This window comes from Sorex fumeus, unplaced genomic scaffold (genome assembly GCF_029834395.1).
Source record: "Sorex fumeus unplaced genomic scaffold, SorFum_2.1 ptg000061l, whole genome shotgun sequence".
In the NCBI taxonomy this organism is placed as follows: Eukaryota; Metazoa; Chordata; class Mammalia; order Eulipotyphla; family Soricidae; genus Sorex; species Sorex fumeus.
The window spans coordinates 36,949,603-36,968,029 of record NW_026606118.1 but is presented as its reverse complement, the minus strand read 5'-3'; the positions used below and the strand labels follow the sequence as shown (position 1 = coordinate 36,968,029).

Sequence of the window (18,427 nt, the reverse complement as noted above, 5' to 3'; positions counted from 1 at the left end):
TAAAACATTTTTTTGTTCCACACCCAATTGTGTTTAGGCTTACTTCTGACTCTTAATTCAGTGCTCACTCCTGGCTGGGCTCAGGGACAATATGTGATACCAGGGATTGAACCCTGGTTAGCCATGTGCAAGGAAAGCATTTTAATCATTGCTTTATCTCTCAGCCAGACAATAAAAAAAAATTTTAAATATAATAAAGGAAATGGTATAACAAATTTCTAGTTAGGAAACTCATATTTGAATTTATATTCTTTATATATCTTTTAGAATTCATTTTTCATATAAATAGTTTCAGATAAAACTACCAGATAGTTATTTGTATTAATGTTAATGAGAAGTATTCTCACCATTGGAAAATGTTATAGGCACATTAGCTGAAATGTTAAAAAATTCAGTTCTGTAATTGTAATTTTTAAATGGTAGCACTGTAGCACTGTCCTTCCATTGTTCATTGATTTGCTCAAGCGGGCCCAGTAACGTCTATTTTTAAATAGTTAAAATAATTATAAACATGATCCTCTGTTAAATCAAGTAAAAGGATAATTGCATGGGCATTTTGACATAAAAACAAAAATTTTCCATACAGCTTATTATTTATGATAAATTAGTTTTTAACTTATATTTTAATTCTTACTATTATTAAGATATGTATTATTTGGAGTAGGAGTATACTTACTCTTAAAATTTTTGATTCTATTCAATCCTTCAAGTAAAACAGCTTGTACCTAATTCCTGAGTACCAAAGATCTGGTAGTGACCATAAAAGTCACTTTCTTTTAAGAAAGTAAATTAAAAAACTTTATGAAGAATTCTTGTTCTGTCCGCCAGCTTTTCCTCATAACAACTGGCTTGCAGACACTCCAAAATAAACTTTGAACTGTCTGTGGAAAGGAATTTCTAGTATTTGCATCTAACAAATATAAATTAGAGGTGTTCTTTATTTGGATGTTATTACAGTGTAGGGACATACTCTGCCCCATTTATGAGACCACAGTTATCTTGGCGACACACAGATGTGCTTCAAACGAAGAATAAAACCAGAAAGTAAAGATTTTAATCAAGTATTTCCTTTTTAAGCTTTCTTTTACCTTGCAATCATCTTAACAGTCTCTCTGAATTGCCTTTTGCAGTATTACTACTCAGTCAAGGATATTTCGGTTGGAGGGATGTGCATCTGCTATGGTCATGCCAGGGCTTGTCCACTTGATCCAGCAACAAATGTATGTATATTTATAGGATGCTTAAGCAAAATGAATCCCAAACTGTGAAATGCTTCCTTAGAGGCTCTGCTGACAGGGCCACTGTGAATGGGTGTCAGGTCCCCATTTAGATGTTGTAACAGAAAGCCATGCCAGGGTGAAATAGAGCTGGCATTAGGATGATAGACTTTGAAGCCAGCCTTCACAGAATCAGAAAACAGATTAGGTTTTTTTTTTTAAAGACTCCAAACTCGTCTATCTGTTTTGAAACCTCTCTAGCTATGACAGCCTGAAACATGATTTAGCTTTGGAGAATGCCTGCCATCAATCAACTCAACCGTATCTTTCAAAAGTTTTCATCAAAAAAAAATTAATGCAAGCAAATGAAAAATGTACATGGATGTAAATGTAAGTGTCCATGGAACTGGGCGCTAAGGTAGGGCAGAAAATGAATAGGGTAGAAGAGAATATGCAACATATCTGACCAGAAAATGATGGAGTGCTTTGTTGTCCAATTTTTCATTAATAGCATTGTATTAAGTGAATATAATCTAAAAGAGATGCACGGGCATCTGTTGTTTTGTCATAAACTGGTAAATATATTGACATCTACTGCAGAGTAAGTTGAAGAAATGTATCAATAGTAAGATCAATGAATGTAGATCAATGAATGTAGCAACCTATGAATAGATTTCTTTTCCCCACAAAAACTGTAGTGCCAGTGGCTTTCTCTCAAAGCTTTGAGTAACACATCATACTGTTACCTCCTATGAAAGGTTCAAATATTCTGTTGTATTTTGGGGGAAATATTGTAGTATGGTTATGTGATAACTATCAGGCAGATGGATAAACAATGTTTCCCCAGCTTTAATTGCTGAGGAGGCCTTGCGGACTGATTCCATGTCATGAATTAAGACTGCACTTAGGGGGGCCAGAGTGATAGCAGGTAGGGCGTTTGCCTTGCATGCAGCTGACCTGGGTTAGATCCATGGCATCCCATATGGTCTCCCAAGCACTGCCAGGAGTAATTAATTTCTGAGTGCAAAGCCAGGAGTAACCCCTAAGCATCGCTGGGTGTGACCCAAAAAGGAAAAAAAAAAAAAGACTGCACTTAGAACTTAGATTATATAGTCCCAGAAACAGTTGATTGTATTTTCTGAATTTACCCAGGCATCCTTCTTCTTACACCCCAAATTATTAATCATATTTTAAGGATCACCTGAAAATGGATAAATCTAGTTCAGAATACTTTCTCTGATGCTGTTTTAGGCATAGCACTATAACACTGTTGCACTGTCATCCCTTTGTTCATGGAGTTGCTTGAGCAGGCACTAGTAAAGTCATTGTGTAACTTGTTACTGTTTTTGGCATATCAAATATGCCACAGGGAGCTTACCAGGCTCTGCCATGCGGGCAGGATACTCTCGGTAGCTCTCTGGGATCTCCAAGAGGGATGGAGGACTCAACCCCGGGTCAGCTGTGTGCAAGGCAAACACTGTGCAAAGAAAAAAATATCGGTTTCAGTTCCCCTCACAGATGGACTTCTGATCACTTCCAAGTCTGAACACAGTGATTCTAGAACCAGTCTGGGCTCCCTAACCTGGTGTAGATCCAGTATACCCACTGGCTCTTCCTTTAACCCCCACTGATCGGAGTGTGTCATATTCAATGGATCTTTTCCCTTTTCTTAATTTTGCCCCCTCTCCCATTTGTGCTTTTTTAATGCTAAAAGTATACTTCCCTCCACTTTTAATCTAGAAATCCCGCTGTGAGTGTGAGCATAATACGTGTGGAGACAGCTGTGATCAGTGCTGTCCAGGATTCCATCAGAAACCTTGGCGAGCTGGAACTTTCCTAATGAAATCTGAATGTGAAGGTATGTTCCATAGAGGCCAAAGGCATGAACAATTTTTCTTTCCTAGAACAAGATAATATTAACATGAAATAATATCTTATCTTGGCAATAGCTAGTTCTTTCACCCAAATATTTTACTTCCTGAAGTTTTCAAGGTTTTATTTCTTTCCCCAACATGGTAGATATTTACCAAGCACTGTGCTTATATCACTGTGAAATAATGTTAATTTGAAAGAAAAAAGAAGGGAGGGAGAGAGAAAGGGAGGAAGGGAAGGAAGAAGGGTGGGAGGAGGGAAGGAAAAAAGGAAGGAAGGAAGGAAGGAAGGAAGGAAGGAAGGAAGGAAGGAAGGAAGGGAGGGAGGGAGGGAGGGAGGGAGGGAGGGAGGGAGGCATAGGCAACACATTATACCTTATGTTAACACCAGCTTATTACTTGAAAAATTGTACTCAGATTAATCAATTCTACTTACTAAATGGTGATAGTATGATAGTTGTTGGAAAGTAATAAAAACAGTATGAAAAGAAATGGTAAGGCACCATGTTTGCAGGGAAAAAAAAGGTATTTAAATAAGAAGCTTATAAACCTAATATTAGAAAGGGCATTACTGTCAATCATTAACATGAACTCTATTTAACAATCCCTGGATAGTAAGAACAAAAAAAAATTCAACATAAGAAATAGTAACACTGCACTGTCCTCCCGTTGTTCATGGATTTGCTTGAGTGGGCACCAGTAACATCTCCATTTTGAGACTTATTGTTACTGTGTTTGGAATACCATATATGCCACGGGGAGCTTGCCAGGCTCTGCTTCATGGGCGGGACACTCTCAGTAGCTTGCCAGGCTCTCTGAGATGGACGGGGGAATCAAACCCAGGTTGGCCCTGTGCAAGGCAAATGCCCTACCCACTGTGCTATAGAACTGGCTGACCAGAACTGTGTCAACAATACTCATTTATACTCTGATATCATTTTTGAAGGCCATATCTATATCGATTTTTTTTCCAATGGGAAATAACCAGAAAGTGTAGCAGATGACTTTATAGCTTCATATTGCTGTATGGCTCAACCTGGTAGCAGGGAGATTAGAGAAAGTTTTGTTTCTGAAAATTTGTTGAGGCCAAGATGAAATCTAAATTCAAAAGTTGTCCTGCGTTATATTTCCAAACTAGCCCCAGAAACTCCATTAATTGAGTGAAAATGTTAGTTACATATGGCACAGCAGGTAGGGCTTTTGCCTTGCATGCAGCCGACCTGGGTTCAATTCCTCCATCCCTCTCAGAGAGCCCAGCAAGCTACCGGGAGTATCCCACCTGCATGGCAGAGCCTGGCAAGCTCCCCGTGGTGTGCTTGATATGCCAAAAACAGCAACAAGTCTCACATTGAAGACATAACTGGTTCCTGCTCGAGCAAATGGATGAACAATGGGAGTACAGTGCTACAATAAAAAGTTTTGGTAGGTGTTTCTAACTCGGTTACAGTTACTCGGTTACAGCACTGTCTTCCCGTTGTTTATCAGTTTGCTCAAGTGGGCACCAGTAACATCTCACAACAAATTATGAGACTTGTTACTGTTTTTGGCGCATCGAACACATCACAGGTAGGCTTTGCCAAGCAGGTGAGATACTCTCCGTAGCTTGCCGGGATCTCCAAGAGGGGTGGAGGAATCAAACCCAGGTCAGCTGTGTGCAAGGCAAATGCCCTACCCGCTGTGCTATCGCTCCAGCCCAACTCGGATTAGGATTAATCATATATATTTATTTACTAAACATATGTTGATCCAGAAAGATAGTGCAAGAAGGTAAGTTGCTCACCTTTCATGTGCCCAACCCAGACTGTAAATAGTTCCCTGATCACCTCCAGGAGTGTTCCTTGACTGCAGAGCTAAGGGTAAGCCCTGAGCACAGCTAGATATTAGGTTGTTAAAATGGTGAAAAATTATTTAGAGTATCTTCTATTGTAAAATATTCTCCAACAACAAAGTTGACTTTCCTTTTAGTATAAGATTCTGCATATAATATCCATGCCATGAATTCCTTCATTTTTAGTACTTAACTTTTTTTGTCTATTGATAAATGGCAGCTTGTTTCTGAAGCTAATGTGGTTTAGAAATTATTCAGCCTTGCTGAGACACATCCAGAAGAATGCCCGCCACCACCACTGCCAACGTTAAATTTGCATTGGATGCCAAGCCATGGTGTTCTCAACTATTCTGAAGGCATCAGAATGCCTTCCCCGGGTTCTGAAAACTTTGCAAGGAGAGCCATAATTCATTCCAAAGAATTAATTTAAATTCACTGCTCACCATGGAGAATTGCTCTCAAACTTCTTTAGATTTTAATTACATTTCTATTTTTATTTATTTATTTTTTTGTGGAACATCAGCGATCACAAAAGTGAATACCATCTGAGGGTAGAAATTCTTTCAGTGGCCTCTGATATTTAGGTAGTGGTGACTGGATCCAAAAATTTTTTTGCCACTCTCCACATTGTACACAAGTGTTTCAGTCAGGAAAAAGAGAGGGTACATAGATCAGATTTTATCAGTATATATAGACAAAGGAATGTAGAAGATGATTTTTATTTGATACTATGTAAATTTAGAATGCAAATTGTAAAAAAAATTGCATATCTTTGTGGGACAGATGGGAGGTTGTAGTTCCAAATTGCAATTAAGTGTTTTTTTTTTAACACTCAGAAATTAAGAATGGCATCTTAAACACAAATCCTTGTGTAAATATTGTTCTTTTTGGCAATTTGCTTACTCCTGACAGCTTCTATAATTTTTTTTCTAGTTGAATAGTTCTGTAATCACCTTAATATTTAGAAAAATCCTCGAGTAACATGACAAATCCCTTCATAAAATGATTAATCACTCCTAATTCCTTTGAGTTTAATTTGGATTTTCATCAGTCTAATTTATTTGAGAGAGGGTGTATCTCTCATGTGCAAGAATATTTATCCCATCACTAGGCTTTAACTAAAGACAGTTTCATATCATATGTCTTGGACAGGCTGAATAGAAAACTGTGAAGAACGGAGCAGAAACGCTCTGTAGAAGAGCACTTTCTATTCATTTCCACCAAGGCAATACACTGTGAATGCATTCCACCTTTATTTGTATTTTGTTGTTGCTATTTGTTTTATTTTGTTTGGGGGCCAAACTTGGTTGTACTAAAGGGCAAAATTCCTGACTCAGTCCTTGAGGATCACTCTCCAGAGGTACTTGGAAGACCATGTGTGAAGCAATAGATTGAACCTTAACTTCCTGAAAGCTAAACATGTATTCCAACCTGTTGAGCCATGCATGGCTTCTTTAAACAGCATCTAGGGACATAGGCTGAAAAGCACAATATGTGTGAAACACGAAAAAAAGACCCACCCCTTAAGCATAACCATACTATAAACATTAGCTTATGGTTATAAATATTCTCAGCAACATTAATTCTAAATAGTATGAGAATAAATCTGTATTCTTCTTTATTTCCTTCTATGTATATTGGCAGCAGAAATCTTAATTGTTTCTTGTAGTATATATTTAGAACAGGGTTTTAAAGAATTCTTCATTGTTCTAAAGATATAAAATTGTTTATCATGCCTAGTGATTTGAATTTGTTACTTTGGGCTCCTTAGAATCAAGTTTGTAAAACCGCTACATTAGTCTGACAAAAATACTATATTGTAGATCAAAGGTCAGCAGACAAGGGGAATTATTTGCAACCAATGACAAGTAGATAGTATTATTACTCTATTAAGATATCTTATAGAACAGTAGACAAAATAAACGATTTTAAATGGATCAAAACAAAAACATAAAAATTTCAGAGAAGTGTGTTACTTGGAATACATATTACTGCACACATAATTAAAGAAACAGAAAGTACAAATTATAATAATATTCTTTTTAAATTATATAAGTATCTGTTCTTTCACTCTACAAATGCTTGCATGTTTACCATGTCCAAGAACTAGGTTAAGAATTCATAATACATAATGATTGAGAGATTATGGAGAGATAATATTATTATGTAGTGATAGCACAGAGGGTAGGGTGTTTGCCTTGCACATAACTGACCTGGGTTTGATTCCTCTGTCCCTCTCGGAGAGACCGGCAAGCTATGAAGAGTATCCCGCACAGCAGAGCCTGGCCAGCTCCCCGTGGTATTTCATATGCCAAAAACAGTAACTACATGTTTCACAATGAAGACATTACTGGTGCCCACTCGAGGGAATCGATGAACAACGGGAGAACAGTGCTACAGTGCTACAATATTATTATATCTCTTAGGGGAGAATAGCACTGTAGCACTGTCCTCCTGTTGTTCATCAATTTGCTTGGGCGGGCACCAGTAACATCTCCATTGTGAGATTTAGGGGGAGAATAAACTAAAAAAAATTGGAGGGATATTTTACAAGAAAATTAAAAAATGCATGCATGCCTTTGAGTATAAATTACACTTTCAGAAATGTAACTTAATGTAATACATCTAGCAGTAAGGAGCAAATGATATTTTTATTGGTAACAGTATATAAAACTTGTACCCTTCTTCACTGTGGAATAAAAAAGAGATTGAGGAATGTATGTATGTGTGTATGTGTGTGTGTATAAAAAGATGAAGAAATATAAAAACCTTTATGTGAGGAAGGAGATAGTTCATTATCTATATTTTTTCATATTTCCCATTTGAAAGTAAATTTTACTCATTTTTAAAAGCTTTAACAAAATAATATTTTTACTAAGAAGCATGAAAAGAAAAGTAGAAGAAAAAGTACAGAAAGCCTGAGAGGATGGAGACAAGATGAAAGGGAGAGAAAAAATTGATTAAAAACTTATTAATAAGGCATGTTGTTAATGATTGAACTGCTTTCTAATTCATTGCTTTTAAATGTCTTTATCTGACAATAACTTAATGATTCTGTCTTTCATATAAGTCCAGACTTTGCAAAGTTAAAAAGCGATTCACATTGAGTGACCACTGAGTAGTGAAAAGGACACCTAAACCTACTACAAGTGCAAATTAGAACAATCTCAACCACTGGAAAAAAAAAACCATTTATTATGACTTCTTATAATACATTTTACTTGTCTCATCACATAATACTTGATTGTGTTACATTGAAGCAGTGTTTAGCCATACAGACTCTGCGGTCTTAATTGACAGAACTTATCAGTAGTGATTTCAGTATTTCTCTATGTATATAATGCAAGCAACTTTTGCAAGCTACTTCTCTCGGTACCATTTCAGCACCCAGTGTATTAAAGAAGAAATTGATAATATCAAACTTGTGAGGATGTTTTTCAAAGTGAAAATTAAAGAAATTACATACAACAAATACAACAAAACAGCATATAAAAGTCCATACATTTTAGTTGTTATTAGTGATAAAACAAAAGAACTATATCCTGACTGTTTTTATCGATTGAATTTGACACAGATTTACTATAATTATTCATTTCATCCTAACTGAACATTTAGTTTAATATTTATTTTGCAATATTTTGCCACAGTGACATAGTTTTTTTATTTTGACATAGTAAGAAATTATAGATAACAAAATTTTAAGATAAAGCCAAATATAGATTATTTTTATGATTGACTTTAAACAGTTCACATTTGACTAAAAGTGAATTTATTAATGCATCCAAAAATACAAATACTTTCTAGAAAAGTTTGTACAATTTTATGTAACAACGCCAATGTAATATTATTTGCCATGTCATTAGACAGTGTTATGCAACTGAAAACAAATTTTAAATGTATCTGAAAACTTCAAATTAATGTTTATGAGTTTATTTCCCTCTAATTCAGCATGCAATTGCCATGGGAAAACTGAAGAATGCTATTATGATGAAAATATTGCCAGAAAAAATTTGAGTTTAAATATACATGGAAAATACATTGGAGGTGGTGTGTGCCTCAATTGTACCGAAAATACTGCGGGTATAAACTGCGAAACATGCATTGATGGTTTCTTCAGACCCAAAGGAGTAAGTATGCTTTCTTGCATGCAGTGTTTTTTTAATTTTTTTGCTTTTTTATGCAAAGATGTACTATGGTGGAAATAATTTTGATAGACTTCAAACTCTAAAAGGTGACTAGAAGTGTTTCATAATGGAAAGTGACAAATTTTTGAGAATATGATATAAAACATTTCAATCTCTCTGGAAAGTTCTTTTGTGGCTTATTTCAGTCAATCTCAACCCTCAGGCAAAGCTGTTCTGATTTTTAGAATATAAATTACATTTGCCCTTTAGTGACTTTTTAAAGATGAAATCATAAAGTCCATACAATTTGTATCTTTCTTCTTTCACTTAGTATTTTAAGATTCATCAATTTTGTGTACATCAATAGTTCTTTTAAAAAATACCGATGAGTAGTGTTCCTTTGTATGAAAGTATCACAATTTTTAATCTATTCTCCATTTGCTAGATATTTCAGTTGTACAAAAACAATGTTGCATGTCTCTTTGTGCTCATGTTTTATTAAGTTTGTGTCAATAACATATAAATGATGAAACTTCTGACAACTTGCCAAATAGTTATGAGATGATATATGTAATCCCTCAAAAGTTTGTATGTATTCATGTTTTTAGCTTTTTCTAATGTGTGTGATGATGACTATGTTTGTGAATTAGAGGGTATAGATGTAATTGATACAGTGGGTAAAATAGGCAATCACTATTTCCATCATTTGCGCTAAAGTAGATATTAAATTATGAATTTATAAGAGACCCTATTAGAATTGTATTTCCTTTTGAGGAGGGTGGAGACACTTGGTGGTGCTCAGGGTTTACTCCTGGTTCTGTGTTTAGGAATCACTCCTAGCACTGCCGAGGGAACCATTATTAGCACCTGGGAATGACTTTAGGTCAGCTGCTGGCAATGCACGTGGCTTACCCCTGTAATACCTCTTTGCCCCCAATATCTAATTTCCTTTTAAGTGGCGTAAGCTATTCTATTATTCTATATCTTCTTTTGTGTAGTGTCTGTTTTAGTGGAACTTTCTTATGTGAGGAATGGGGTGTTAATTCTAGAAACAATGTTTAGGAATATACTTATAAGCTACATTTGTAAGTAGCTTGAAATATTTTATACAATGTAGCACTGTAGCACTGTCCTCCTATTTTCATCGATTTGCTCCAGTGGGCAACAGTATCCTCTAAATTGTGAGGCTTGTTGTTACTGTTGTTGACAAATTGAATACATCTCAGGGAGCTTGCCAGGCTCTGCCATGCAGGCAGTAGACTCTCGGTAGCTTGGACGGATGGAGAAATTGAACCTGGGTTGGTCATGTGCAAGGCAAATGCCCTACCTGCTGTGCTATCGCTCCAACGCCTTTTATACAATACTCTTCTGAATTTTTTTTTAGGTCGGGGGCACACTAAGGATGCTGAATGCTCAAGACTCCTCACAGTGGTTCTTGTTAGACAGATTAGCTTTTCAGTGAGGGCCAGATATAGTACTGATTGGGCTCTCTGGTGCTGATTCTGATGAGCTTGGGGACCTACGGGCTACACACAGAGATTCTTAGGAGGCCCTGAGGTGCCAGGGATCAAACTGGAGTTGCTGTAAGAAAAGCCTGTACTTTAATCCCTGTACTATCTCTTTGCCTTTTTTGAAATTAGTTTGAAGAATTTGTTGAAATAACTTGATTAATATTTTTGCCAATTTCTGGATTTCCAGCTCAGTTCCATAAATACATGTCTTTTCCATTGCTAATAGCACAGTTATAGACTACTTTAGATTTACCAAGTCTAGAATTCATAAACATGCATTTGCTTTATTCATCCATTTGAAGATCATTTTGTCTGTAAAGGAATCGTCACATTTCCACGCAAATTTTAGAATTAACTTGTCAATGACAGACATGTTATTATGTTAGTTTTGATTGTTAAATAGAATCAGAAAACTTATGTAGAGAAAACAAATCTTTAAGAGTACTGAATATTCTAAAAATGAAATACAGTATATTTCTTAACTTCTTTAGATTTTCCTTCATTATCTACAACAGTATTTTCAGCATAGCAACCTTAAAATTATTTTATTAAATTTAATATTTTATTTTGAAATTTTATAAGTATACTTACATTTTGTTATTATTGGAAATATTTTTGAATATAGATGACATCCTGTATCTAAGTTCGGTTCATTTGTTAGTTCTGGAAGTTTTAAGCTAGTATATTTAAAAGCATGCACATGAGGAAGCATGGTGTCCTTATACAAATTGATATTTTTTCTTCCTTTGTAAGCTTCCTTCCTTTATCTGCTAATAATAACTAAGAATGTTAGAAACACACATCTGTGAATAATATCTCACCATTGTGTAGGATGTGATTGCAGAGTTTCAAGAATGCTTCTTATCACATTGAACAGGTTACCCACTAATCATAGGTTTCTGGGAAATTCTATATTATAGAGGCATGCAATTTTTCATATTTTTTCTATCTACTTCTCTGAATGTAAGAATTTTCTCCTTCGTTCTGTTAATGTGATCAACTATAGCTTAGGAGGTCCAAGTTCACACCATTTAAAATATATTTACCATACCACACCTACCAATATTTAAAGTACCACTGTCCCTCTAACACAGCACTATGCACCTCAATTCCCTTCTTTCCCTTCTCTCCTTCTACTAAATTTATTTCTGCAGTAGTAGTCTGTGGGATTGCTTTTGTATGGCTTTGTCTGTTCTATTGATTGACTTCTTTATATTTCATTGTGAATGAGATAATCTGTGTGTGTGTCTCTATTTCTACCTCTCTCTATCTCTATCTCTGTGTGTATATATTGTATATAATACGTCACGGTCACAGTTTTCCCGTTGTTCATCGATTTGCTCGAGCGGGCCCAGTAACGTCTCCATTGGAGACTTTGTTGTTACTGTGTTTGGCATATCGAACACGTCACGGGGAGCTTGCCAGGCTCTGCCGAGCGGGCGAGATACTCTCGATAGCTTGACGGGCTCTCTGAGAGGGGCAGAGGAATCAAATTCGGGTTAGCCATGTTGGCTACTTGTAAGGCAAACGCCCTACCACTGTGCTATCGCTCCAGCCCATATAATACGTATTATATCTATTATTAAATGTATATATATTATATACATTTTTATATATATGATTTCTTTATCTACTTCTATATCTTGGGGCATTTCTCTTATTTTTGTATCCTGGCTATTGTAAATAGTGCTGATATGAATATCAATGTGCATATATCTTTTAAATTAGTTGTGCTTGCTTTTGTGTTTGCTTAGATAGATCCCTGACTCTTGCTCAGGAATCACTCATAGCAAGCCTTGGGGGACCATATGTCATGCTGAGGATAGAATTCAGAATTCAGGTCAGCTGTGGGCAAGGCAAGCACCCTATTCACTGTACTATCTCTCTAATCCCAGATTGATTTTTTATTTTGGGGGGCCATATCTGATTGTGCTCAGGGCTTACTCCTGGCAGTACTTAGAGGTTAAGGGGATTTTACTTAGTTTTGGGAATCGAACCAAGATCAGCCACGTGCAAGGCAAATGCCCTAGTCACCCAGGAGTGGAATTGCTGACAATGGATGCTTTGAGAGGTTTCCAAGCCATTTTCTAAAGAGATTGAAGCATTTCCACTCATGGTTCCTCCTTCACCATGTCCTTCCAGTGCTTATTATGTTCAGTCTTTCCTATAGATCATTCTTGCTGTTGGGAGTGATATCTTACTCTCTTATTATTGAGTTGTAAGTATAATTAATAACTTTTCTATTAGCCCTCTCGTGCAAGTATGCAAATATTGTTTCCCAATTAGTAAGTTTCAGGAGGAAATTTTAAATTAAATTTGAGTTTTATAAACTAAAAGCTTTGAAGTTCTAGCTTCATGTCTTTTTAATTACAGGAGATACTCAGTTTAATGTAGCTCATTTGTTTACTTTATACTCTTTGCCATTGAGGTCATATTATTAAAGACACTTCTGAGGTTTAAGATATTGTAAACTCCTTCCTATATTTTCCACAATGTATTTCACATATATGTATACATATACATATATATATTTGTTATCAAGGTACTTAATCCATTTTGAATTAATCTTTGTGTTAGGCATGAGATAGGGATCTACTTTAAAGTTTGTTTGATATTTTATATATTACTAACCAGTTTTACCTCCACCATTTGTTAGAGAGCCTCTTCAAATTCCTGTTTAAATACTATTATTTCTATAAATGTTGCTTAACCTTACTGTATTATGTTATACTCTTTCCTTTATCTCATAATGTTCTGTTTGTATTTATATCTTACCACTTATTAAATTCCATTTATTCAAAGTATTTCAAGTCTGTTACTCCTGTGAAATCAGTTAAGAAAAATATTAGGACATTTCTATCTTTATTTTACGTAGTCATCATCTTATGGAAATATGATTTAATGTACATTAATGATAATTTTGAAACCATTAGGTATTCATAGCTAACTGATGTTTTCTTCAACTTGTAAATGACTAGTTATGACATTTTGACTAATATTAGCAAACACATTTCCATTTGTTAATTAAGCCTAGATGTATGTGTATATATATGTGTGTGTGTATATATATACAGATATATATGTGTGTGTGAAAACTATTCATAGAGGGAATAGATGATATATATTCAATAGTATTTCACCATATGTTCTTGTCCTATTACATGTAGAAAATAAATGATACTTATAAGTCTATTAGCACTATGCAGATTTCATTAAAATGTATAATATTAAAAACGCTAATTATATTTTGTGTTTACTATTTGTGTGGAACCTTATGAGATGCTTTATATGGTATTTATTGTCATTTATATTTAACATCATTTATATAGTTTCTATTATAATCCTCATTTACAAGGGCAAAACAGGTTACATAAGATCATATAAATAATACATGGCCACCTTGGGATATGAACCCTGATTTTCTTTTTAGAGGGGAGGATTTGTGTCTCACTGGGTGATCTCAGGGCTTCTGGCTCTATGCTCAGGGATCATTCCTGATAGTGTTCAGGATGTCCTGAGGTTTGAACTTGTGGATCATGTATGGGGGATTGACCCTGGATAGGAAGCAGGTAAAGCAAGTGCCTTAATTCCTACAATATATTTTTGGCCCTCGAGTTTTTTAATTGTGAGATAGATAGATAGATAGATAGATAGATAGATAGATAGATAGATAGATAGATTGTGCTCTGTTTTAGAAAACCAAGTTTTAATTTAAGTATTGAATATATTTTCTCAAGTACCAGATATAATTTGGTGGTGTGGGGGGTCAGTCACACTGGCTGTGCTCAGGACAAACTCATGACACTGTGCTCAGGGATGATTCTTGGTAGAACAGAGCCATGGACCATATGGGGAACTATGGTCCCCAAGTGATCAAACCCTGGTTGACTCCTTGCAGGGCAAATGACCTACCTGCTGTACTACAGTTGTGACCCCAAATATAAATTTATATTTAGTTACACAATAAAGCTTTTTTTAAATTTCATTGCTTATTTGATCCCAGGAAAGGTCAAATGGGACATTTCTTTTTATTTATTTATTTATTTTATAAATTTATTTATTGAATCACGTAAGAGCAGTTAGAAAGCTTTAGGGTTTAAGTCTCAGTCATACAATGATGAAACATCTGTCCTTCACCAGTGCATATTTCCCACCACCAAAAACCCCAGGATATCCTCCATCCCATCCCCTCCCCTACTTGTGTGGCAGAAGGTTTCCACATTACTCGCTCTCTACTTTGATTACATTCAATATTTCAACACCAGATCCACCATTATTATTTGGAACTTTGCTCCAACATTCACATCCTCTGAAAAGGCAACACTAGACAATCTGTTCTCCATTGTTGACAATGAATAGTACGCCGCACAGTTTTGAAATTCTGAAATCTTAATAATTAAAATCTGGAAGGATTTTGGTCAAAAGCCGCTGGGTTCCGAGATTTGTTTCTGAGTCTCTGGGATCATGGTTTAAGCTGCTTGTTGAGTAGCTAGAGGGCTCGTTTGTGGGCAGCAACTCGGGGTCTCATTGGGGTGGGGAGGAAAGGGCCCGCCCCGCCCCCATCCCATGAGGCCCCATGTGTCTCCTCACTGCGGACTCCCACCTGGCTGTCCATTGGACTCTGGAAGATGGCAGACCCCAAGCCGCCAGAGGGAACAGGCCAACGCACGAAACCCCTTCCCACCTGGAATGGCCCAGGGCTGGTCACCTATGCAGAGTCCAGACGTATTTCTGACAAAAGCCACTGGGTTCAGAGAATTGTTTCAGTGAGGCTTTTTAGATAATATATCAAGCAAATATTGGTACAGTGATATGATAATGAAAGAGATGCATACAGAAAAGTAGAGATTAAATTAAAATATTTTATTTGTGATATTTGTTTTAAAAATTCAGCATAGTATAAATGTGATAAAATTTACATGGCAATATCTTGGTAATTGTTGAGTTTAGGGAACAAATATCTGAGTTTGCCCTACTATCAGTTTTATTTCTAGATTCCATTTCAAAGAAATAAACCTTGAATAAATATGTGTTAAAGATAATGCATTATAATCACAATATAATTTATTAATTTGTATTATTAAAATTAGTTTATCCTTGAAAGCTTGTTGAATTGAAAGAATTTATAGGTATTTTTATTATATCAGATTAATAGTATTTTAATATTTTTTAGGTATCTCCAAATGATCCGAAACCTTGCCAGCCATGCAATTGTGATTCAATTGGTTCCTTAAACAAAGTCTGTGTAAAGGATATAAAGCATGCTAAACAAGGTGAGCGCAATAGCCAGGAATGCTATTTAAAGAACTAAACCAAATATGACTATATTCAGGAGAACATTTTGTGGTGAATTTTATTCCTCTCATTTTTTATATTCTTAAAGATTCCTCAGGAAACAAATTATATATGCATATACATATGTCTATATCTTAATAATTGCAGCCTTGTTTAATTATAATGTTTTAAAGGTGTTAATTTTTTGTGCTGCTTTATACACACATACATATATATGTATATATATATATGGAGAGAGAGAAAGAGAGAGAGCAAGCGAGAGAGAGAGAGAGAGAGAGAAACACTCACGTATTTGAGCTTTCTAAATGTAGGCACAGTGATTTAGAATACTGTTAATGATAGGATTCATGCATATGGCATCCCAACACTAGAGCCCTACCAGTTTCCACATCCCACCTCCACTATTTCATGTCCCTTCCTCCAACCCACTATTTCTTCCTGACACATGCATTTTTATCTAACTGTTCAAATATATATATATATATATATATATGTATATATATATCATCTGGCCAATCACACATTTGCAGTGCATATAATTTTTGTCTTGTTTAAATTGATTTGCAGCTTCTGTGATTTCTAGGATGAAATGACAGCATTTATTGCAGGATGTGCCTGTTGCAGTGGGAATAGAGAGATCGCCTACTGAGATGTAGTCAGTAATAAAAAAGCTTGAAGTGGACATATGGAACTAAAAATGATACTACTCACATGTTGTGGATAGAGAAGCTGACACCACTTACAAGCAATATTTTTTTTATAGTATTGAAGTTAATGATGATTTATGATGAACTCTGTATATTAAGGCATCAGCTGACAAAGTAATTCCTTGAGATAAAACATTTAGGCACTTTCTTTGCATCTTTTTAATTATTATTTTTTATTGTTTTAATTGAATTCCCATGACATATTCAATTGCAAAGTTGTTCATGCTTGAATTTCAGTCATACAATATGCCAACACCCATTCCTTCACCAGTGCATGTTTTCTGCCCCCAATGTCCCATTTCCCTTCTGCCCTCACCACCTCCTCCCCCAACCACAACCCATCCCCCCACAGCCTGTCTCTATTCTCCTCTCTCTCTCTCTATCTCTCTCTCTTTCTCTCTTTCTCTCTCTTTCTCTCTCATTTTCCCTTTAGGCACTGTAGTTTGTAATGCTGTCATTGAATAGGTATCATGCATATCACTTTATCTCCTTTCAGCACTCAGTTTTTGTACAGAGTGATCTTTGCATCTTTGAGTGTAGAATATCTGAGCTGGAGACATAGTACAATGCCTAGGGTGTTCCTTTTGCACCCTGTGACTTGAGTTTGATCCTGCAGCCAAAAGGGTTTCCTGAGTCCTACCAAGAGTAATCCCTGAGTGCAGACTCAGAAGTTGCTTGGTTTTGTTTTAAGCAATAATGTTTTTATTCCCAAGTCATTTTTCCATGTTACCATAGTTTAAAGGTAATTATGAGCAAAGGGTATGTATAGGTTATGCTTATCTTTAACCTATTGTCATTATGCAGTTATAAAAATTACTGCTTGATCCTTGTCATTTATATAAAAATAATTTTCTACTGTGTTGGTTTGCTGACACTTTTAAATTTGATCTCTATATTTCTCATTCTTAATACTTTAGTGATACACAAAAGAAGCTGTGTTAGGGAACTTCTAAAGAGACCTCATATATTTTGACTTTAGCTACTCTATTTTAATGTACATCGATAATCTAGTTTTTAAAATATCAAAAGTAGGATTAAAGATCACTTTGTTGAAGATCTTTGGAACTATAGGACACTTTCATTTTTAAAATGTTGACCCATCTTTCCTTAGGTCTGCCCCCTGGGTCCTGCCATTGCAAACCTGGCTTTGGAGGAGTGAGCTGTGAACGGTGTGCCAGAGGCTACAAGGGCTACCCAGATTGCAAACCCTGTAACTGCAGTGGTGAAGGAAGCACAAATGAAGACCCTTGTGTTGGGCCCTGTAATTGCAAGGTACAACTTTTCCTCTGGTTAGACCCCACAGTCAAAATATCAGGTCATTGTCCTTAACATCTCTGTTTTATTTGCAGGTATCAGGCAATTGCAAAAAATCATGTAAATATCTAGAATCTATTCAATATGTGATGCTTAAAACACTATCAGCTTTAATAAAACAAGACAACTATCATTTTTCTGAAAGCAAATAGACAAAAGACAAATCACTTGAAGAATCATTTTTATAGTAAAATCAGTTTCCCAACCAATTTCTAATCTAATCTTTATTTTTAAATATGCAGCAATGAAAACAGTTACCTTTAAAACTATACGCAGAAATCTACTATGACTTTATAAGCAAGTATAAAAATAAATTTATCAAGCATTTTATTTCAAAATTTTAAAGTAGATTATTCAATTTGAATCCACAAAGTCTAAAAATACTATTTTCAAAATCCTGTGTTTACTTACCAAAAACTGTAAGAAGACTAGTGGAATTGACAAAGGGCTTACTATTTCCTCACCAGAGTTTAATCTTATAAACAAAATATTATTTTTTAATATTCAGTTAACATATTATGAAAGGGAGAGTAATAAGATAGTTGAAAGGAATAAAAATG

General features: G+C 35.4%; 1 protein-coding gene across 1 annotated transcript in view; it reads left to right on the top strand.

Moving 5' to 3' along the window:
• LAMA2 (laminin subunit alpha 2) overlaps positions 1 to 18,427 on the top strand; it is a 647,398-nt gene that overhangs the window by 272,175 nt on the left and 356,796 nt on the right. Inside the window, exons 6-10 of the mRNA XM_056126014.1 lie at positions 1,131 to 1,220; positions 2,958 to 3,075; positions 8,865 to 9,043; positions 15,725 to 15,824; positions 17,665 to 17,825. Coding sequence (XP_055981989.1) covers positions 1,131 to 1,220; positions 2,958 to 3,075; positions 8,865 to 9,043; positions 15,725 to 15,824; positions 17,665 to 17,825 — 648 coding nt within the window. The remainder of the gene's footprint in view (positions 1 to 1,130; positions 1,221 to 2,957; positions 3,076 to 8,864; positions 9,044 to 15,724; positions 15,825 to 17,664; positions 17,826 to 18,427) is intronic.